Source organism: Rhodamnia argentea, chromosome 7 (assembly GCF_020921035.1).
Source record: "Rhodamnia argentea isolate NSW1041297 chromosome 7, ASM2092103v1, whole genome shotgun sequence".
NCBI classification, from domain to species: domain Eukaryota; kingdom Viridiplantae; phylum Streptophyta; class Magnoliopsida; order Myrtales; family Myrtaceae; genus Rhodamnia; species Rhodamnia argentea.
In genome coordinates, this window is record NC_063156.1 from 7,197,402 (window position 1) to 7,221,227 (window position 23,826).

Here is a 23,826-nt window from a genome sequence, read left to right on the forward strand (position 1 = left end):
CGTTAATAAATAATCTACATGGCTAATTTGGAATAAGAATTTCAAAAACTCAAAAGGAAGCGACTCACTTCCCTCTTATCGGCTTTAAGCTATCCGTCCAAAAGATACCCTATCTTCCCCCCATCTAATCACATTGATCGATCATCATAAAATGCGTCATCTAGAAAAAGACTAATCGTCATTTTAACGTGCGTAATAGATTCGGAATAAGAATTTCGAGAACTAGAAAGCAAGTCATTCACATCCCTCTTATAAGCTATCAGTCTAGAAGGAATTCCCTATCTCCCTCCATCTAATCACCCTGATTGTCTATATGACGGAGCTAAACTTTTAGATGATTTGCAGCTAACCGGTGAGTATTGAAGCGAATTCAGTGGTTCTATCTAGGGACTAAATTGACACGAATTTTAGGTGTAAGAGGCGATTTCCATCCATTTTTGGGGACAAATTTTGCATTTTTTACTCGGATGGAAAATAAAAAAGAGGAATGAGCATTTTAAACTCAGCACAAAGACGGCAACAAATCGCAAAGAACGAAAAATCAAGAAAGAATCTTCCTATATGTATGACCAACAATTTTTTAAGTAAAAAATATTAATAAAGTCATTAAAATAACTAAATATCAAAAACCCGCAATTCGTTTATGGACTTAAATTTTTTTAATAATTGATAATGATCTCATAAAATTTTACTATATGCCACTTAATAAGGGCTATTTAAATTTGTATGTCGCCCAACAACAAATGAATTAGGATCTCTTCACTTCTTACATATAAAGATTGACTCCCTCTACGGTATATTGCCATGGAAAAGAATCGTATGTGATACGTTAATAGTTTTTTCATAATTAATTAGGAAAGGTTTAACGAAACATAAATTAATACATTGGTCCGGTCGTAGGCCAGAATAAGACAGGCTCAGCTAACAAATGACTTGGGATCTTTGGATGACCGATCGACGGGGGAACTTGGATGTCAAAGCGAGCTGAAACTGAAAGTGACAACAACAATGGACGGACCCGAAAATACAAATGGCAAATCAAAAATCAGAGTCTAATAAACAATTAGTTAATGAAAATTGAATGTATATAATAAAATTTTTGTCTGGAAGTGAAGTGGCAACCTAACCGTTGACCCGTTCACCCGTTGAAAGGAGGAGTGCGAGGAGGACACGCATGTCCGTTGACTATTCTTCGTTGGCATGCGCTGCTTCAATAGAACCCTAGGAATCTAAATTGAAGGACAGGACACCAATTTGGAAATCGTGGAACTGTGGAAAAAAAAAAAAACAAGATAAGGTATGAACAGATGGTCCTTGTCATTACGAGCTGCTGCAAATTGAGATTGTGTATTCTATTCATCAACAGCTATTTGCAGTGAAAAAAAGAAAGAACAGATTAAGAGGTAACAAAAAGACCAAACTATCGGCCATTTAATCCGGCGACTCGGAATCTGAATCCCTCTTTACTGGTGCGGCGTATGTAGTTATGACGCTAACCCGGAACTCCGGGGAAAAGGATGTAATGGAATGAATCTAATCCGAAAGTATTTTTACACTTTCTTGTCACAATAAGAATGAAAAATTTTGTTTCCCCACCTCCTATACCACCAGTGTTTACAACATCTACCACTCCCTCTCCTAATCAACCCCGGAAAATTCCCGGGGTTTTTCGGGGTTCAAACCTCGGCGCACCGCGTGGGCGCGTACCCGAGCCGCGACTTCTTGGTGTCGTACAGGATGTGGAAGTTCTGCTGCTGGTAGTTCCCGATGATCGAGAGCGCGGACCGGGGCGTCCCTAGGATTGCCAGGCACACCAGCTCGCCCGGCACCAGCGGGATGAAGTAGTTCTCGACAGGGAAGTTCCACATGGCCCCGTCGGCGAACAAGATCCCGAACTCGGGGAATTCCGCCCTCTCCACGCCCGAGATGTTGTAACAAGGGTGCAGGATCTCAATGTCCTGGACCAGAGGGTAGCCTTTCACCTTGTCCAGGAAGGCCTGTTTGATCACATCATAGGCGGGATCCGCGAAGTAGCTGAGTGTTGTGCCGGAGTCGATGATTGTGCCACCTGAGCCTTCCGATCCTAAAGCCCATGTCTCTTCGGGGATCTTCAGGATTTCACCTCCGACAAGGATCGATTTGATCTGGACATAGTAAAATGTATCGGCGGGGTTGTCTCGGCCGCCCACAAAGGAAGTGTAGTTCAGATTGGGGTGGCTTAGGAGGCCCCTGTCCTCCCCAAAGATGAGCTTGCTGCTCACGCTTGTGTCACTGTTCCGGTCGACCAGGCAGTAGGAGAAGGAATGGCCATAGAGGGACCGGAGCTGCGAGGAGAAGGAGAGCGGGCCACGCCCTAGCCCGAGCAGGCCTGCTGCCCCGTGGAAGAGCCCCCGGTTCCAGTGGCCGCACCCGAACATGACATCTTCCACCTTGCGGTACTCAGACTTCCCCGCAGGTGAAGTGAGATTGACCGTGAAAGTCTCGAGCGCGAAGTCGCCCGTCGTGTTCGAACTGTCGCCGTACCAATAGAAGTAAGGGCAGGTCTGGGAATCGGAGTTGCACGGCCGCGGTGGGTCCGGGGATGAGACCAGATGGCACCGGGGGTCGCGGCAGCTTATGTTGCGGAAGGAGGTGGAGTCGCTGGGATCGTAATGGGGCCCGTTCTGCTCGAAGCAGTCGTAGCAGGGGACGCATTGGATCCAATTGAGGTCACTGCCGGTGTCCAGAATCAACGAGAAGTGTTTAGGAGGAGTGCCGATGAACACGTCCATGAAGTACTCACCGGAGCCCTGGCTCACACCGGAGGCCAGAGTCGCCATTAGCCGGCCTGAGAGCCCGCCCGCGTAGGCCTCCAGCGACGGCGCTGGCGCGGGCGACGGGTCGGCCCCATCGACGACCACCTTCCTCGGCCACCTCTGCTTCGTCATCGCTTTGTCCTTTTTCAGCCTCGTGAGGGTGTTCTGGTTCTTCTTCTCTGTGACCCTCCGGTGCAAAGTGTGAATTCTGCTCAAGTCCCACATCTTGAACTCCTCCGCGGACTCTCGGGGCTCCGTCCCGCGGCCGCCCCCCCTCGGCCGGCGCTTCAGGTGGAGCTTGACCGGCTCTCGGGGTTGCGACGGTTCCGATTCGAGCCGCGATGAAGAAGCTCGACTGCTGTCGATTTCTCCACTCTCCTCGCCGTCATCGCGATCATCGCCTTCTTCATCTCCTTCAGTGGTCAAAGCCTGCATAAAGGACGAGGTCGACTCTGAGTCTTTGGGCTCCTCAGAGGACGAGAGGCTGCAGCCGGAGCTCGCTGAAGCGGACACGGCATTGAAGCTCATGTGATGGGGCAATTCGATCCCGGCGAGCGTGGAGACATTCGATTTTAGGCTGTTGTGGCCATGTATCGTGGAGATTGATCGAGAAAAGCAAGCGATGATGACCAGAAAGCACAACAACGAGGACGAAACTTTAGATGCCATAGCGTTGACCTCTTCCTCTCGATCGAGCACTGGAGAGAAGTCCTACGCAACCACCATAGAATCAACAAAGCAGAGCTCCAGAAAGAAGGAAAAGCTCCAAGCTTTCAGCCCAGTACAGCTCGGAAACTCGAAACCCACCAAAGATTTCTCGAGAGAACGAACGAAAACCAGCTGATTCAGCGCGGGGTCCGAGGGGGGGAAATGAAGGGGGTGCTACGAATCACGGTAGAACCAAAACGTTGAAAAGGGAAAAGAGAGATGGGAATGTATTTAATGGAGGAAGAGCGAAGAAAAGGAAAGAGGGAGAAGCGTGAACGAGAGGAGTCGGGGGTCGAATGACTGGAATCGATGTTAAAAGACTTTGAATGCCGGGGGCTTCTCTCAGTAGTCACCCACCAGGCCCCCTCCTCACACGCGGTTTCAGAGTCTTGTGCTGGGCGTGGTGCGATTATTCAATGAGGGGAATAAGAAAATGGAGAAATAAATATAACTCTAGAGAGAGAGAGAGAGAGAGAGAGAGAGAGAAGACTCTGGCTGGTTTGAAGTCCCAAGCAAGAATCTTTATTCAGCTTCTCTCTCTTCTCCCTCTCTCTCTCTCTTTCCGCCAGTGGCTTTCCACATTCACACGCCCATCTCTTTCTCTCTCTCTCTCTCTCTCTCTGTTTCTTTTTACAGTTACAGGGGAAGCTGAAGCTGAAGCCGAAGCCGAAGAGCCTGCAAAGCGCGAACTCTCTCTCTCTCTCTCTACTCTCTAGGGGTACTGGAGAAAGAGAGAGAGAGTGTGGGGTTTTACTTGGTAAAAGCGGAACGCTCTGGTCTAAGCGTCGAGATTTGACCTCGTTTCGGGTCTCCTCCTTCCTTCCTTCCTTCCCCCTGTTTGTTTTTTGAACTTTTCCAAGTTCGCCACGCGCTTCTCGAGAAGTAAATGAGCAACCACCTCCCCACCAAATATTCTTTGTTTAGTTCTAATTAAATATCGCTAATTCTAATTAGAGATCTCCGCCCTTTTTGGGGCAGGGAAAAAAGAAGAAGAAGAAAATTTTTGTTCTTAAAAACCTCACGCTTATCGTAAGAAGCCACGGAATTTTTTTTTGCTTCGAATTAACCGGTGTTGTCGGAATCGCGACCGTCGAACTGAACTAGCTACGATCGGGGTTGAGCCCTTAAGAAAAGAGAACGGGCCAAAACGGTTGTATTGAAAGCCGGGCGGGTACTCAACCGAACCGGCTCAATTGGCCAATACAATAGGGATGTTCAAATGGTTTATATCAAGTGAGAGGAAGAGCACCGCATTCTGTGCTTTGGGAAATGCGGATAGTAAGTTCTACCGTAATTTAGCACATCCTATCATGGAAGCCGCACAAATCGCCTCACGTCGATCGGACTGAATCAGATACAAGAAAGTTACATTGGGATATTACTTGACTTGCAACTCAAAATTAACATATAAAAAAAAAAACACTTACAAGTAAGCAATCGGTTATAACGACGAATATATGCGGTAAAAAAATGAGATGTGCTGCGAATTTGCATCAAAATAGACACGAATATCAAACCCCTCCTAACATTGGTACAAACCGAAGCTCGGCTTCTTCTGGACCATTTCTCGGTTTGCTCTATTACCGTCGATATCCAATGCATTGAGTTCTTGATGAGATGGACTAAGATGGGTGGAATGGGTCAATTGTGTAAAGTGATGGCAAAATTCAAATTAGGTACTAAGCCATAAACTGGTTTTAAGGAAGAATAATTGCAATGAAATCATCATCATTAAAAAATTCAATGGAGATTAATCCGGATTTGACTCGGCCATAGATGAGCATCCGTAGATGTCTGCCGGGAAATTGTCTTGGGGGAACAAACATAGAGACAAGGTGTGGGAACATGGCTAGGGCAAATAGAAAGGTGCTAGTGTAGAGATCATATTGGACGGAAGCAGCCAAACTTTTCTTTATTATCATCATTAATTTAATTTTTATGTATGGCTTCTTTAATTTAATCTAATCTAATTTAATTTCTTTTGTTTAGTGGCATTTGGGTTCACCAATGACGCGAGGCCAACGCGCGTGAAGCTGCCGGTTTTTCTAATTTTCCTCGTTCAACCAAAGACTGCAGCTAAGACTCAAACTCCCTACAGACATACACGTATCGCAAAAGGTTGAACCCAACTAGAAGTAGTGTCGGTCGGTTTGATTCTACTGCAAATTTTCCGGGTTGAACGGTGACTACGGTAGACATTAGGAGAGGAAATGGAGCTTGTGGAATTGGGATAATTGACTCGCTCGACGATGGAAAAGGGGCTTCAAAACACGACAATGACCGCAACTAGGCTCGCATGGTAAGAATCTGAGTGTCGAGAGACGCTCGGTTGCCTTCCTCGGATCGTTGCGCTGAGGTCAGGTAAGTTGATACTTAGCGAGTATTTTCGAGGCACTTGTCGATGAGCTGTTCATTGGAATTCAAAATTAGCGTGCGATCTACGGAGGGTTTCTATGCCCGATGTGTCCAAATCGAGGTTTGGCCCTTCCGCATGAGCTAAGGAGGGGTTTGACTTGCGGGACAAGAAAACGAACGAGACCCGACCGAGGCCCGTCGTCCTAATCTTAAAGAGGTCGCCCGGTCGTTCGCCTCCCGTCCGCAACGAGTCGGCTTGAGTGCGCTGCTTGCTTTGATGCTTTTCGTCAAATCCATGGTTTGAAATCGCACGATAGGTTTGAATGGACTAACTTCCAAGGAGAGAGCCACGGATACGCACCGTCCTTTCGAGCATTATGCTCAATGAAGATTAAGGTGCATTTTGCAATATGTACAGTTAGGTCGAAATGACAAGAATGGCTTCATGCTCAATGAAAATTTCACGAAATGACATGGAGTCCTCAACGATCTCTCTTGTCTCTCCCTTTGCAATTGCGGGTCGATTCACGACCCGAGTGGAGTCCCACGACCGTTGGGGGGCCCGGATTCGTGGTCGCCTGAGGTCTACATTCTTTGATATCTAGGGTCATAATCTCGAGTCATGCGCGCACATGTGAGAGAGAGGCCTCGATAATTACAAACAAGTAGAGAAGGAAAGAGACGTAGGCCTTTGATGGGACGGCACAAGTGTTGGCAGCAATAAAGGGTTTAAGACTGAATTGGTCGTTGTACAATAGGTTTATGGCTTTTTGGACAATTATTCCGATGGAGATGGAAAAGCTGATCGGGAGGAACGGCGAAGAAGAAGTACAGGCCAAGAAAAGGACGAAAAATGAAAAAAAAATTGAAAAGATAAAACCTGTTGAAATCCAATGTGATTATGTATCCCCCTTTCAAGAGAATAAATTGAACTTATCAGAGGATCTCAGTCTTGATTGTAAGATATATACAAGAGGGTAAATTCATTAAGTAAGATTAATCAGTGACCGAATTTAATCTCAGCAATTCAAATAAAAAAGCTATGCAAGACCTTCTGCCGATGTTGAAATGGCACACAATGTAAGACTCAAATGTATGGAACGGACAACTCGATAAGAGGTCTCAAATTGGATTGAGATCGATACAATAACGCGATCCCGAACTAGTGGAATTGCAATAAATTTGACGGAATATCTCTAAACGTGTGCCTCCAATAAGGAAGTTGGTGGGTCAAGGAACGAGCGACGTTGGTGGACCGAAGTCTAATCAAGTGGCCTTTTATTTTTATTTTTTATGATACATCTCAATTTGGTCATTTATGATAACCATGCCGATCAGATTTATGGTCCAAACCTGCAATTCATCTTCTTTCTTTTTCCAAGTCAAAGTATACTCGAGATAGTTGCATATCCGTGCAACAAGTGAATATATTCATTTGGCATTTTAGTATACATTGGTCCGAACAACGTGGGTTCTATGTGTAACCCATTTTTGACCCATCAGATTTAGCTTCAATTTTTTTGGACCCTCTAAAAGCTGACGACCTATACAAAACTCATTTGTACAAAATATGGATAAAAAATAGGTCATGGACCCATATTGACACCTCTAATCGTTCGTAAATTGTATTTTATTTCATGCGAACCTTCCTCTTTTGAATGAGATAAAGAATGACTTCTTGGTTCATAACGAACGTTAGTTTAAAATTGAGATACCCCGATGACACGGTTGCAAAAATTTCTTATTACTGAGGTCATATGATTTAGGGAAATTTCATATGCAATCAACAGCATTATTACAAAAAATGAGAGAAAATGATAAAAAAAAAATCCTTTGAGGAAATATTTAATACGAAGAGTTACAATGAAAAATGTTAGGATACCTAATATGCTTCCAAAGCGTTGCACGAGATGTGAGAAGCTGCCGCTCCATTAGATCTTGTTTTCTTGCATCTAAATTCTCATATTTTGAGTGTGCATGTGTATTCGCGACGAATTATTAATCAATAAAGCTCTCCATCTTTTTCCTTCCTTCAATCGAGCCCCTTTTATGGGAAAAATTATCAAAAAAAATCTAAAACCTTTTGTAATTATGCTAATTCAGTCATAATTTTTTTTTGTCAATTTAGTTATAAACCTTTTGCAATTACGTCAATTCAATCCATTTGGCCAATTGATGCTGACATGGTAAATTTTTTTTAATGATATTTTAATATTTTATTTAAATTTTTTAAAAAAATTCTGTATTTTTTTTCTTTTCTTTTTGGTTGGGTCGGCAGGAGGCTGCCAGCCATCGGCCGAGGGCCTGTGAGCCCTTACCAGCAGGTGGCGAGGGCTTGCAGGCCCTCACCTAGGAGCCAGTGGCCGGTAGCCTCTTGCTCGCCCAAATAAAAGAAAATTAAAAAAAAACCACAAAAAAAAAAAGACAACCTTTATCATCGACGGTGTCACGTTAGCATTGACCGATCAAAGGGACTAAGTTGGCACAATTAAAAAAGGTTTATAACTAAATTGGTAAAAAAAAATTATAACTGAATTGAAATAATTACAATAGGTTTGTGACTTTTTTGATAATGCTCTCCCTTTTGTTACAACATTGGTCATAACGAACTGAGGATTTAGTTATGCTTCTCGGACACTACCTAAAAAGAAGGGTATTCCGACACCAAAATTGAACGTTGATGCTCTCAGAATTTTCTCTTCCATGGCCTAGAGTAAGTGTCGCGGATCTTTGCGGGAATCGACAAGTAAAGGCAATCTTTCAACACCCCACGCATTACAGACATAACTTTTCTAAGATTAGCCCTAAAAAGAAAAATAGGTCTAATGGGTCCGTTTATTAACGGCCGTTTTTGCCGAATATGGGAGAAGAACACTAAAAATATCAAAAATTGTGTACGGCGCTCACTTTAGAGACAAAAATTCTCGTTAGATCACTTAAGTGCCAAATTGAAGAAAAAATAATCACTTCAATGCCTCCAGCAAAATATTCCGGTAAAAATTAATACGTGGCATTTCTAATTAAATTTTTAATTTAAAGTAGCATTTATTTTAAAAAATTAAGTCAGCGTGAACTTCTAAACATAAAAAATAATATAAACTAAAATTAGATTTTGAAATAAGCTAAAAACTAAATTATTTTAAAATACAAACTTTATTTAAAATAAATTTAAAAACAAGCTAAAAAAACAAGATTACGTTGGAAATAAGGCAACGAGGGTGGGCATCACTAGCGGGGGTCGTCGAGCCCCGGCCAATGGCCATCCCTTGCTTACTACTGGTGGGGGTCATCACCCATTGGCCGGGGGCTGGAGACAACGGCCATCCCCCGCCCGATTTCAACGTAGTATTTTTTTTTTAATTTGATCTTATTTTTAAATTTATTTTAATAAAATTAAAAATTGAATTTGAACAAAAACAATGTCGTTTTAGTCACGTCCTTACCACATGGGAGAGAGAATATATTTAAAAATGTCAGTATTTTTCGTTAGTCTCAATTGACGGAGTTAAATAAATAACTCGATTGCACCAATTTGATAAGTTTTAGAACTTGAATGCACTTTTTGTTAGTTTAAGGACTCAATTACACATTCGTAACAAGTTTTAGGACTTCCAATACCTATATATATATATATTTATATTTTTGAGCTTTTTTTAATCTAATTAAATTTGAATTTTTTCGTCGTAGAGGAAAAATAGAACTATTCGCCGGGGGAGGGGGGTTGGAGTGGGCAAAACAATACTCATTATGGAATTGATCAACAACATTACTAAAGCTCATGGAGGGGTATCCGTATTTGGAGGAGTAGGTGAATGTATTTGTGAAGGAAATGATTTTTTATTATTTTTTTTTCAACTTTTAGCTTATTTTTTAATTCTTGATTGGACTTTCGGCGAGCCACGTCGCCTTCAAATATTAATAAAAAAAAATATCATGTCAAATTTCTAGCTAAACAGATCGGAGTTGGTACTTAAATGATCATTTCTAAAAAAATTTAGCACTGAAGTGATCTGAGAGAAGTTTATGGTACTAAAACGAGCATCGTACATAACTTTTGACACTTCTGATATTATTCTTCCCGCATAATATTATTTGGAGACGCAACCGCGAATGCTAACCGTATAAAATAGGAAATGTACCTAACTCATAATTTCCGTGAATATATATATATATATATATATATATATATATGCATACATGCATGCTGACATGTGTATTGTAGAGAGAGAGAGAGAGAGAGAGAGAGACGTAGAGGTTTGTAGCAGACAAACATGCCGTTGCCGCCATATTAGCTTATGTTTTTGTCTCCTATTCTTGCTAGATTCTGACAAGTTTCATCAATAAATTAATCTGGTTTTATTTGGACCACAAGGCTTCCTAGGGTTTTGTTGACTCCTTCGCACATTTAGAAAAATGTTGCCCAATGCTTTCAATGCCATGCCATGTGACGTGTGCCTCGTTTCTAATGAAAAGCCCCGAATAACATGCAAAGAGACCCCCGCCTGCCCTAGCTTTCACACATTCTAAACCCAATGTCGCTCGACAGCTTTACTTTCTTCTCCGCTAACCATCGCCACGTTGCTATACAGCAGCTCGAGAAATTATAAATTGATCTTCGCGTCAGGTGGAAACCACCGTGCGCGCACATAAAGTTCGAAAGAAAAGCGAAAGAGCTATCAAGCAACGGCCACCGTAGACAAATCTACTCGACACGATGTAAAATGGGCGACAGCGTGTCGAAATGCTTGAACAAATCGGTGACGGTTTCCAAAGTGTCCGGGAACACTTTTAAAACGGAACATTTGTAAGAAACAAAAATACTTGTTTCTTTGTTCCGAACACTTTTTATAAAACTTTTGAACATCGACGGTTCTTAATATATTCTTAGCTCCGTACGTTTTTATGTTCGTGAACGCGTTTTTGTTTCAAAATAAGCTGTACGAAAAATCTTTTTTGTTTCGTTTTTTTTTTTGGTCGTACGGATGTTCATGATATGTAAACTGTATGATCTTGTCTTTTCTTGTTGTACCATACGTTCAACAGTTGAGCGATGGGACATCAGCGGGGATTAGGTGGTGGGGACGTTGGGAGCGTGGCGTCTACCAACACGTAGTCCATGAAAACCTTGGCATTGCTGACTAAGTTCTTGCTTGGAGAAAAGGTGAAATGGTTTTGGAGGACGAGATACGTGACGAGGATTATTCCCATTTTGGCAATCTCGTCTTCTAGCATTTAGAATTGCACCTACCCTTATGTTCACATTATCTTTATTTATTAGAATGACGACATATGCGGTTCGTCAACTTTGATTTAACGTGTAATATAATGCACGAATGTTTAATTTATTCAACGTGATTTTTAAACTTTGACTTAACGTACAATATAATCTTTGAACTTTTAATTTGTTCAATATGGATTGTGGTCTTTTGATACATGTTTAACTTAGTTATTGAATTACGTGAAAATGTACAATGTTGTTCTTTCATTTATTTAAATTCGGGGACAACATTGAACAATTTCTTATAGTTCGAAGCTGAATTGAATATGTACAAAAAACCTAGGAATCACACCGAAAAAAAATTAAAAAGTTCGGAACTATATTTAACAAACTAAAATTTCAAGGACAACATTGCACCCAAATTCAGGTCTATTCGTGCCGTTTTCCCTGGTTTGTTTTAGAATCGTTTTAGTTGCCATTATTAATATCCTGGTCAAATTGCGATGGTTTTAATCATTGTATTAATGACAATGTTTGGGCAAAATCTCTTTTATTGGTTTGGCTAACAATTGGCTCCATCTCTCTCCCTTTGGGTACCTCCATATTCAATGTCAAAGCACGGTCTCATCCACATACGCATGGACTTTCGGGATGCGATTGCTTAGATAGACCGAACTCTTTCATTCCAGGTCTCCTTTGGACTTGACCGATTGACTATGGAATAAGAGACGACGGTCGTTTAGTTTTACGTGCTCCTCCATCTCTTTTGTTTTGACGAAATCGCACAAAGTTACGACCAACGGCACTTGGCTTGATCATCAATGCTAAGCAAGCGGATCGATCACTTTTGTTGACGCCAAAACGAGTCCCAAGAGTCGTAATCGATGGTGTGCTCGACAAGTACTTGTTTTTGGTCTATGTAGCGGAACGAGCCAATAAGGACGCCTAATCTTGGTCAACAAAAGAGGCAGTTAAGTGTCGGTTCGAAGAGTCGGCGAATGAAGTAGACCGACTCGTTTGATGAAGAGGAGCATGGAATGTAACCATCAAGTAATGGCCCAATGGGATCGATGTAACCGTCAAAGAAGTGGAGGTGAGGATTTCGCATGTTATGACCATTTGTATACAAGTGTTGCTGAATTGTGAATAGGCAAAAGTGAAATGATCCAAGTAAGAAGTAAATTGTGGAGATAAAACCCACACACAGCGGACTTACGTGGTTCGTAGGCATGGTTACTCTTGGGAGAAAAATCGATGAGACGGTTTCACTATAATATGCAAAGAAGAGATTGCAATCGCTCAAGCACTCCCACTCGCAAGTGTTTCGCGGTCCTGAGATTAAACCCCGAACGACGACAAGAATCACCATTGGTAAATGTCCGCGGAGCCACGGATTTTGTGCGCCGGTTAGTCGCACACATTGGTGGAATTTCCCATGAGAGGGGCTGTAAAAAACATGTTAAGAATGAAAAATCACTGATGAGAGGCCCGACCCATCAAGAGCTGGGCAAAATCCATTTCCCTTCGGCCGTCGAGCCCAAGGTTCCTGGTCATGGGCTTTCGGACATTTCGTCGAACAATTCGCGGGCGCACTTGTAAATCGCAATTTAGCCCCCGGTCGCCGTCAATCCTCCGTCGTCCTGCTCGCCCGTCTCTTCTCTACGCGCTGGGAATTTTTCTGGTGAATGCACAGTAAAGCGAGGCGCTTGCTGCAAAACCTTCGCGGGCGCCCCCTGTTCACCTCCCAAGGCCCTGCCTCTCTGGTCTATATTTCTGTTCCTTATTCGGAATGCCCTTTTTTTTTTTTTGTTTCTTCATGCTTGTTTTTGATCTGATGTTGCCGCGACGCGTCTCCTTTGTGTGCGTGTAGATGGATCAGTCAGAGCGGTACTGCTTCAACCCCGTGCTGAAATGGAACCCTCAAGTGGAAGAGTACTTCATCAAGGCTTATGGAGCCGAGCACTTCGCTCGTATTTCCACAGCTCTAACGTAAGCTTTGAGCTCAAGCTTCTCACTCCTTTCGTTTCCGTTTTCTCTTAGTAAGATTGTCCTTGGGAGTTCACTGTTCCAATGGAGCGAATTGTGACGATCCACCTTGAAATTTGGTGGAAAGTGGGCTATCGGTGCGTGAGAAGTTTTGACTGCATCACATGCAATTCACACAATGTACCATATACGCAGTTAGGAGTTAGGAGCCGCATTTTTTTTTCCCTGTGGAAAATATCTGATACTGGTTTTTCTAATTTTCTGGGGCTTGCTTTTACATTTTCGTTTCCCTTGATCAGGCGTCCATCATGCTATTCATGCATCCGTGTGAATACACTCAAGTCGACAACTGACGCTGTCATTGAGAAATTGCATGCCATTGCTGAGGAAGCAGGTCTTGGAGAGTCCACTGGCGACATGAGTTTGCTAGGAACTCATACTGTCGTTGATTCTGATAAGCCTCCTCAGCAAAATGGCTCATTAACTAATGCCAATGGAGATAAATGTCCGGAAGGACAGTATAAGAAAGTCTTGGGGTCCTTCGGAGGAGATACGGTTGATCCGAAAAGAGAATGTTTGCCCAGTAGTTTGATTTCTAAAAGCAACATACCTGGCTTAGATTATGTAGTCTTCATCAGAGGGTCAGGACCACATGATATTGACTATGGTTATGCTTTCGACAAACCTCCAAAGGAAGTCATTGTCAGTAGGAAATGTGCAGAGGCTGTGCTCCGGGGTGCTCAGGTACTCTTTCCTGAAGCTGTTAAGCATTCATAAGGGAAGCATACCTGCTTCTTGATTCTTAATTTGTTTCCTCATGGTAGTGTACGTTTAGGTGTATGTTCCAGGTGCAATGGCTTGCAGCGCCCATGTCGAGAAAGGTGATGTGGTTGCAGTTTCTGTGGCAGTGGAGCAGCCATGTCCTGATGATACATGGAATGTTAATATGACCCGTGGGACTGTTCTACAGGGAATTCAAATAGGCAAGTAGGACTTTTTCAATATTCAATCAACATTTTCACGGAGCTATTTTTTGATTGACTGATATTGTCAATTGTCAATTATTGTGAGAACAAATTGGATTGGATGTTATATAGACTTAAACGCATGTTTCTAAGACATGCTTTACATCCTGATAGTGGGTGGATTACTCAGAAGAGTTATTCTCTGTGAGGGCGAGAATGTTGCTCATCATGAGGGCAAGAGAATGAGTCTCATCTACTTTTGTCTTTATGGACAATTACTTGTTATACTTAGCACATCTCATGTGTTGTCTGCATATACAAACTAGAAGTTCAAGAATATAAGTATCCGTTGTTTCTTACAAGAATAAATTTTTCTGAAATAGAATAGATAATCAAGGTCTAGACTTATTAAGAATATAGTCGAATATAGTCTGGTACTTTTATGTTGTATCTTGTTTATTGACTATTTGCTGATTGCTTGAATTGATATTAGTGGCTTATTACCTAGTAGTATCTGTTCATTCTAGAGCTTGTTGGTCTTAGAAATAGGACAATTTTTCTAAAAATTCATGTTTCAATTTTAGGCAATATGGTGAGCTAACTGCTTTTGGTTCTTTACATAGATTACCCTACTGCTCATAATGGCAAATGGCGAGAAATAGATGAGGAAGGGGCTCGTTGGGAACTAAATTTATTTTTCCATTTTCCACCTCTATTTTATCCTTCAATTTAGTCCAACAATGAATTAGTTATTAAGTTGTGATCAATTAAATACTTTAAAGGTGTCCCTACTTTAGTTTGGGAAAATATCTGAGCTAAGCATGGATATAATTTTAGTCAGAATCAGAATTTAAGGAAGGCGTCTGGGCAGTGCATCTGTAGTCATCTTCATCGTGTGTTTTCTGTCACAGTGTTCTCTTTCATAAACGGACCACTTACTTTGAAAGAAAACAGCTTTACATTACATGAATTGTCAAGAGGGCCAAGTGCTAAACCTATTGTCTGCCACCCAGAGAAGATATCCTGTTATGAGGAAGATGCAGTTTATGCTCAAGTACATAGTGGAATCTGACTCACCTGACAGGGAGCAGTGCATATTCTGCCTCTCTTTGCATGGATTGAATATGCTTGTTGAACTTGTGATTATCTGATTTTGCTATGTCTGGGATTGTTAGTCATGCACTTATTTATGATTGCAGATCCTCTCTATAATGAAAGAAATGGCATGTATATTGGCCAAGGAATAGCAATGATGTCAAGGGCAGGCATCTTCCGCGCCTCTGAGGGAGTAGCTGTTGATATGAAAAATCGAGTCTACAGACTGCCATCTTTTAATGGTATCCTTCAATTCTCCTCCTTGGGCAGATGACGCTAATGTACATGTTCCATGTATACCTTACTTCAGAAGGAAGACATTTTGTTTCTTCCTTTTCCATAAGTTGCTTGTCAAAAAATTGCTTCAACGCCTGCATCCTTTTTTAGTTATTTTCAGTCGAACTAGTCCAGTCATCTGCTAAAAGATGTTGTGACCCCTTTCCAACTGATACATATGATTCCAACTGTTTTTTGCCTGTATTTTCTGTTATTGCCATTGGGATTGAAGATGGTTAAAGTCCCTTTTCTTGAGACATCAGTTTGTTGATTATGTTTCTTTGATAGGACAAGTCTTCAAGAATAAAGCTATTTGGCCGTTATTGCATCGAGTGCTTAGATATCCATTTCCTGAATAAATTAGCTGCAATAATTGATATGTAAACTGATGGATCAAGATACAGCAAATTGATAAAGTGTGGAGCCCTGGAGGGTTACACAATGAATGGCTGATTTTGGAAGCATTCTTCTTTGCATGGTGTTTACCAAATCTGTAATTCCATGTTCTTATATAATTCTCTGGGTTGACTAACAAAAGATAACTTATGTGGTGGCATGGTTTTTCTCACACACAATATCTCATTCTGGTCATCAAAACCTGTATTAGCACTTGTATGTAAAAATCTACCTGACAAGGAAGGGTTTATATCTCAACTTTCAGTAACCAATCAACTATTATCTTATATACATTTGATCTTGCTTGACAGACTTAATTTCTTCACATAGCTCATGGTTCTGGACATTGTGTTCATAAAGCTCGAAAGAACCTATAACTTCTTCCTTTTTTGGTCTCCAGATGTGCTCCGGGGGGAGATATTTCTTCAAAACCTGCCAAGTGTCGTCACCGCCCATGCCCTAGGTAACTTTGTTTCCCACAAGCTACTTTTGATCAATAGAAACGGACCAGTTAAAGATTAGTAGATAGTGCTACTTGATTGGCATTATTTTGTTTCAAGGATATTTGTTATACCATGTACATGCATCTGAAATATTGTAGCTTGTAGATCCTCAAAAGGGTGAAAGGATTCTAGATATGTGTGCAGCACCGGGAGGAAAAACCACTGCAATTGCAATTCTTATGAAAGATGAAGGAGAGATTGTTGCAGCTGATAGGTCTCATAATAAGGTGCGAATTCTTCCTGCTAATCTGCCTGCATGATGCCTTTTAAAGAGTATTAGATATGTCTCCAGAAAAGAGTGTCCAGGAGGAAAAGACAGCTAGAGAAGATAAAATTGTTTATATGGAATATTTGCTCTCATAAGATTGTATGTAGCATCCTTGAATTTGACTCATTTGTTAATTAATAGAACAAGTGTGGAGTCTTCTTGCACTGAAGAAAGTATGTGGCTTTGTAGATTGAAAATCATGTGAAACCACCGTAAATTCATTTAAAAGCTTAATTTGTTAGACAAAACTCGTGGATTATGTTGCATCACTAGACAAAACTTATCAAATTGCAACATGCGAGAGATCCATGTTTCAACAACTAAAATTTTGACAAATCATGATTCCTGTTCAGAGCGGTAGCTGTACCTGGATTGACCATGCTAAGCATATTTGTCACATTTGACGGTTTTTGTTCACATTATTGTCATTGCTAAGTTCTCTGCAATTGATTCTAGGTGCTGGATATTCAGAAATTGGCTGCTGAATTGGGCTTGAATTGTATAACCACGTATAAGTTGGATGCTCTTAAATCTGTTTGCAAAAGTCATGAACTCAGTGCTGCCATCACATCCAATTCTGGTGACAGTTTTAAAAGTGATGCTACAAACCAGAACTCCAGCACAGTGGAATCTCAGACAGAAAAGGTGCAAGCAGATGATATTGCTGGACTTAGAATGAGGGATGTTTGCAATGTCAATGGTAGGTAGATCCTGCTTTCCACTTTAGTCAATATTATACTGTATGAATTCTATCATGTCTCAAATAATATCAGATGACACTTAGTATGATCATTGCATTGAGGCCGGATTACCAACTTTTCCCAAAAGGTGAGGTGGTCATCTGAATTTTGAGGTTTGATGATTGAGTTTGGATGTACTATATGGGATGTACTCTGAAAATTTCAGTGACTCATGTTGAATATAAATGAACTAAGGTTCTTTGGGTGCATTTGTTGGAACAAATAGGTTTTCTGAGGATTTCAAGTGTATTAGAAGTTCTTGGAGCTGAACCTTAAGCAAAGGAGCCATGCTGGATGCTTATTTTCTCTATACTAAGTCTGGATATTACAGGCTGGAATTCTGTCCTTTAATTGTGGCAGAATGGCCTCTGTCCTCATCTCACATAAAACTTCATGTTGCTTGATATAACAGACTTGTGGAATAGTGTGGTTTCCTCATCTGAGCTGTCTAGGTTTGAAGGATTCTCTTCGTCTTGTTTGAGATGTCTAGACAATTTAGGAGGGATTTCTCTTGATATTGCCTGATATCATGTAAACAAATGGACGTTGCCTTCTAACACATACTTCCTATTTGATTCCTGATCCAGAATTGCTTTCAGTCAAAAAGAAAGAGTTCAGTTCTTTGTTTCTTGTATCTTATTGAGCCTAGCTTTGACTTTGGCTTTTCAAATTTTTGCTGCCCATCTTTTTTTCTCTTTGAGCCACGTAAGATCATAGGACTAGTTCTATTGACTGCATTCTCCCAGGAATTGAGCAAATATCTGTCTCTTCTTATAATTATGAGATGTCAAATCTGTATATTCCTACTGTAGCTCGTACTTCTTAACTTCCCTCCGATGCATGTGATATGCATTTTTTTTCTTCTTTAATTCTATTTCAAGGTAATTAACAAAGCACTGATCTCTGATGTTGTGAATGTTATAGTTAAAAATGAGAAAAGCAGGGAGAGCACTTATGCAAGCCGAGCGGAATTGAGGAAGAGTATGAGAAGAATGAGGAATGGGCCAGGAAGGAACCAGTGCAAGGGCACTAGGGTGGAGAATTCCAAAGGTTTTCTACCTCACAGCTTCGATCGAGTTCTTCTTGATGCTCCATGTTCTGCTCTAGGCCTGAGACCCAGATTATTTTCTGGAGAGGTTAGACATTAGATGGATCGACTAGCTTGATGTTAGTTTGTTGATTTCATTCCCTAAGTTTAGTTGCTATTTTGCTGCCGAAATTTCTAGAATTGAGGACGACCAAGTAGTCAGTGTGGCCCGTGTACAGATCCACCGTTTTGCATCTCACTAGGTTCGGGATCAAGAATAAGATCTGCTCTACTCTATAACATAAGAAAGATTTCCTTCTCTAAGAAGTAATTGCTATCTTGCATATCTTGTCCATGAACCTTTATCCTCTTTGAGAAAGCTTTTAGTTGATCTTGTTTTCTGAAAGCGTGTTTCTTCCACCATGGAAGATGTGATAACATATTTTTTTCAATGGCAATTTCAATGATGAATGGAGTCCAGTTTGTTCTGGTTGCATTCTTTGCTTATAATGTTGCTCTGTTCTTTTCTCCAGGAAACAATAGAATCTTTAAGAAACCATGCAAAGTATCAAAGGCGAATGTTTGATCAGGCTGTTCAGTTAGTGCGCCCTGGTGGAGTTATTGTATACTCAACGTTAGTATGCACAATCTACTCTCTGCAAGCTCTGCAGTATCATTTTTGAGACAATATATGCTTGCCGTCAGTGTAATGAGCAATGTATGCACAGTAAATGCATTCTAAGCAGTTATCTGACTGATCTTTACTTTCTAATGTGCACTGAGCATTTCATTGCCCATCCATATGAGAAATCTGCAATTGCACTTGATCTCACGTTCCAAAGGTGTGTACTGTGCAGTGGCATGTCGTACAAGCAGGCTTAAAAAAGCATTTGCCTAGATAATAGCATCTATATCTTACAACAGCTGCCAAGTCTGACTGCTTAACATTTTTTTTCTGTTATTCTGGGGCATAACTCATACCTCAAGTATTATATAACCATGTCTGGTTGCATGTTTTATATGCATGCTAAGTCAGTCGCTATTGGTTGTGAAGTGCCATCTGCTTAATCTGGTCCTTTGTTATTTCTAGGTCTTGAAAACTCGTGCATCTAAGCACTTGTGTGATACTTGTCTTATAACAAGCTGGCATATCTGCTGCCTCTACCATTAATTCAATGCCACCTAGTCGAGTTATTGCTGGTGAAATTCCTATTGCTCTAAATCTTTTGCCTCAAATATCTGTGAAATTTACCATGGTGTTCATTTCTGGTTTGCTAGATGTACAATTAATCCCGGTGAAAATGAAGCACTGGTTCGGTATGCTTTGGACACTTACAAGTTCCTCTCTCTAGTCCCTCAGGTAAAATGGTGCTGTTAAAGTTTTGACATGCGTAATTATTTGGCTGCTATTTCATTGTAGTTGTAGTAAGAGAGAAAAAAGAAAGTTCTCATGGATACCCTGCATTTGTGTTCTTTTCAGCATCCAAGAGTTGGAGGTCCTGGCCTTGTTGGTTCTTTTGAATATTCCGATGGATATATCGAGTATGTACTTTTATCCAACCATATCCTTTTATAAAGTACTTTGAGATCCTATTTCCGAGATGGTTGACATATCAAGTTCTGTTAAAGAATGAGATTGTAAGTTACACTTAGACAAGATGGTTGATCTTGTAGCTGATCTTAGGTTGGTCCGTTGAATTAACAGGATATTGGTTGTCTTTGTGCTTCTAATCTCTCATGCTTTTTTTTTTTTTTTTGGTAAAGATCTCTCATGCTTTTCATTTCTACCTTTTCATAAGTGTTGCTTGCTGAAGTTTTACTTTTGGCAATGCAAACAGTAATCTGGTTAATTATCACACATGAGCCTTTATGTATGTCCTACTATCATTGTTAGCAACGCTTACGGTGCTTGTCTGCAGGGAGTGGCTAAAACCAGGGGAAGAAGAACTCGTCCAGAGATTCGACCCGTCTGCTCCTCTTGATACGATTGGCTTTTTCATAGCCAAGTTTGTTGTGAACAAGGAAACCTAAAGCATGGAGACAGCTGCAACTCGGACTTCCATTATTGCAGACTCAACGGAGAATTGCTTGTGTCTTGCATCGTCTCGCCGTGGCTTGTGTAACGTCCATTCTGGACGGAAAGAAAATTTGATATGAAGTAAGAGTAGTAGGAATGAGGCTCTTATTTTTGCCCCTAGCCTGATGTCAACCCTACACCCTAGATCACGAAGGAACAACTTAATTGATTGTGCCCAAGTATTATAGCTAGGAAATATCACGAGGCGAGGGTACCGGTGTTTCCAAAGGAAGCAAAAAGAAATTAGAGAAAAATAGTTACTTGCTCGCGTGAAATTAAGTACATTCACATGCTTTTGCTAATATGCTTGATTGTTTGGTTCTTGTTGATTCTTGTTGATTTGATTGAATGAATGAGATCCGTTCTATGCCGCCGGTCTGATTGCTAAACCGCAAGTTCCTAGTTTGGATGGCTCTGTTGAAAGGCTGAAGCGGCTCAGCAAAACTTAGTACTAAGACTGCCTGTATCCGCGATTAGTTGGATACATAAATGGTTGATTCTCTAAATTTATGCGCGACTCCGTGCTCGACGCAAGATAACAAAGAAACGGGGTCAAAAGATAATTGGAGGAGAATAACTGGAATCGCCACACTTAGGCTAAGCCAGGCATGACGAGTCGGGCAACATCATGGAAAAAGGGGAGAGACGATAGAACTTTTGGCATGAGTTTTAATCCCCACAACAACATTCCTAGAATCCTATGACCGGTCCTGTTCCAGCAAAGACCCAGTTGGCGATGCTTCCTCAACTGTTTTCCCACAAGCAACCGTAACCCATGTCCTCAGAGGCAATCCTATCGTAGAACTCCCAATTACCATCTTCCACAACATAGTGAAACTCCATGGCCCCCACCATCTCATCCCCATACCAACCCATCTTCACTTCGTCACCTGGTAGCACCAGGTCCTCGAGCCAATCCAGGTCTTGGGCCAGGACGCGTTCCTGCTCGGAGCTCGGGGCGTCCGCGACGGGGTTAGGGTGATGGTGAACCTCCAGTGGCTGCACGACGTACTCCCCCCTGCCGCCGCCATTGCCACTGCCCATGGCTATGTTGTCCTTGTCGAGCTCCTCGAGTATTTCTCGGAGGAGCGCCCCATCGACTTCTGGTATCTCGAGCTCGGTGGCTTCCTCGCCGGGTTCACTTCCGTGGGCGAAGCTCTCGACAGAAGCCATGGCGAGATGCGGAAAGGGAGGGAGCTAAAGGGAGTAAAGGCAGAGGGAGGGAGGGAGAAAAGTAGAAGGTGTTGCGTGCTGCAGCTTGGCAAATGCTCGATGGTTAGACAGAACGGATAGGGCATGGGGACTACTTTTATAGTTTCTTTATAGATTCATGGGTGGTAGACTGGTAGGCCTTCTTGGTCAATCATTGGCCACCCATGTCTCAAACTACATCATCTTAAATCGTGATGAATTGTTAAGGGATGATTTAAGATAGGGGACAATCGTAGAAAAAAATCCTAAATTTATTGTATTTTTGCCAAATTAGTGTTTAACCATAATTGTGCCAATTGAGTCCTAATTTTTTTTTTATATTTTGTCAATTTAGTCCATCCAACCAAATGTGATCAGAAATATCTGATTTGAATGTTAGCCGTCCCATGTGACACAGTTGGCGTTGGTCATGAAAAATTGTTGAAAATATTTTAATATTTTTAAAATATATTATTTTTTTGGTAAGGATTTTTAAAATATATTATGTTCTTCACTCTTTTCTTTTTTTTTTTTTTATGTGGCCGACAAGGGCCACAAAGCCCTCGTTAGTCACAATGAAGAAGGAAGAAAAAAGAAATAAAAAAAAATAAAAATTAGAAAAAATATAAAAAAAATTATTTTTATCAGCGCCAACTGTATCACGCACAATGATGATATTTACATCAACAATTTCTTGTCAAAATTAGCCTGATAGACTCAATTAGCAAAACGTACAAATGTTAACAACTCAATTGGCACAATTATAAAATTTAGGACCGAATCTTTTACGAATCAAACCCATGGAAATCTTTGAATCTCTGGCAATCGAATCAATAATGCCTGCAAATGTCTTGTTGGCATCACTCGTCTCGAGGTCACAATTGTAAACACTTAAATTTCCAAGATATCAAAGATGAGGAAAGGTGCAGCAATTTCACACGGCATCAAATATTGAAACTTGCAAAACTTGCCATTCTAATATGTGGAGCCTATTAACTCAAGGGGAAACTCAAACCAAGATTTGAAATGATTTGCATGGATTGCAATTGAGTCTTAAGCTACTCAAATAAGCACAATCAATACTTAACATCCCCACCCGTGACATCCGACCCTAGAAAATTGGATTTTTCATCATATAAAGCTTGGATAATATGTCTAATCAGTCTTCAACTTATTGTACACATGTCATTTCAGTCCTAAACTTTTTGATTTTTTCAATTCAATCCTAAACTTTTGTGTGAAATTCCAATGCCAATTCAGCCCGAAATTTCAAAGAAAAACATTCAATATCATAAGTCCTAGTTTAGGCAAGGACATCTTTTTCAAGTTATCTTGATCGAATATCTCAAGTTGAGTCCGAGTCACACCAAGATCAAGTTTAACTCGACTCGTATATTTTGTGCTCGAAACTCAACTCGAACTTGATCAAGTTCTAATTTTTCCGCTCGAGCTTGACTCAATTAGAAAATAACATACTCGAACAAGACTCGACTCAACTCAATTTCAATCAAAGCAAAAAACTCTTGCCAAAATTGAAAAAATTGCTTAAATTCCGAAAAATCATGAAATAACAAAAACGATTTACATGGGAGTCAACATGTCAACCGTTTGAGTTCTATGAAAGTTCCATGAACTTAAAAAATCAAAGCGCGTGAGCCGCATATTTATATTACGCAAAAAGCAAAAAGCAAAAAGCAAAAAGAAAGAGTCAACCTAGACATGCCCCTCATCAATACTGTTTGAGGTTGAATTTAATAGACTCGAATGTTAACTATTTCAACCATTTTATGTCCCTTTTTATTCCTTCTGAAGATATTTTTGAAGAAAATAATGAAAGCTCACTCGCGTTCCATCGAACTTGACTCTTGACAAACTTGAGTTCGACTCGACAAAATATCCACCTAGGACGAGCTCGAGGCCGACTTGAAAGTAGGCGAGCCAGTCTCTACTACTCATTGAGCCGAGATTGAGCTACTTGCGTGTAGCGGCTCAGCTCGATCATGGTTTCGCTTCAATATCAGTCACCCTAATGTAAAAAGCAAAAACCAAACTAGAATCAACTAAAAAAATAAAATAAAAAGGGAAGAAGAAACTCCTGATGCGCATCGCATTCATAACCCCACTTGACAACAACAAGTACCTAACATTGCTGAAAATGGTGCATAAACATGGCTATGGGGACCGCGAAATGATGCCACTAAACCTCCTCATCGCACAGACAAGAGA

The 23,826-nt window shown here is 41.0% G+C and overlaps 3 protein-coding genes and 1 long non-coding RNA gene across 5 annotated transcripts; 2 read left to right on the forward strand and 2 right to left on the reverse strand.

Moving 5' to 3' along the window:
• Window positions 1–1,668: 1,668 nt before the first annotated feature.
• LOC115746908 (aspartyl protease family protein 2-like) lies at window positions 1,669–3,915 on the reverse strand. Its single transcript, XM_030682875.2, has one exon. It carries the CDS (start codon window positions 3,462–3,464, stop codon window positions 1,677–1,679), a length of 1,788 nt encoding a protein of 595 aa, XP_030538735.1. The 5' UTR covers window positions 3,465–3,915; the 3' UTR covers window positions 1,669–1,676.
• A 718-nt stretch (window positions 3,916–4,633) lies between these two features.
• On the forward strand, window positions 4,634–21,115 carry LOC125315946. Its single transcript, XR_007199274.1, has 3 exons — window positions 4,634–4,653; window positions 8,571–8,575; window positions 20,982–21,115. It is a non-coding gene; the product is annotated as an uncharacterized LOC125315946 (long non-coding RNA).
• Window positions 12,555–20,699, forward strand: LOC115746909 (rRNA (cytosine-C(5))-methyltransferase NOP2C). 2 transcript variants are annotated; one of them, XM_048282496.1, is made up of 13 exons: window positions 12,555–12,839; window positions 12,947–13,065; window positions 13,362–13,806; window positions 13,898–14,045; window positions 15,227–15,364; window positions 16,195–16,257; window positions 16,442–16,524; window positions 17,022–17,265; window positions 18,230–18,441; window positions 18,866–18,966; window positions 19,611–19,692; window positions 19,813–19,874; window positions 20,252–20,699. In XM_048282496.1, exons 1-13 carry the CDS (start codon window positions 12,762–12,764, stop codon window positions 20,361–20,363), a joined length of 1,887 nt encoding a protein of 628 aa, XP_048138453.1. In that variant the 5' UTR covers window positions 12,555–12,761; the 3' UTR covers window positions 20,364–20,699. The 2 variants fall into 2 exon arrangements, with proteins under 2 accessions (XP_048138453.1, XP_030538736.2); XM_030682876.2 differs by having other exon boundaries at window positions 12,557–12,839; window positions 16,403–16,524.
• Window positions 20,946–21,780, reverse strand: LOC115746891. Its single transcript, XM_048282497.1, has 2 exons — window positions 21,183–21,780; window positions 20,946–21,107 (listed from the first exon to the last, which is right to left on the reverse strand). The coding sequence occupies exons 1-2, from the start codon at window positions 21,580–21,582 to the stop codon at window positions 21,100–21,102; spliced, it is 408 nt and encodes a 135-aa protein (XP_048138454.1). The 5' UTR covers window positions 21,583–21,780; the 3' UTR covers window positions 20,946–21,099.
• Window positions 21,781–23,826: the final 2,046 nt, after the last annotated feature.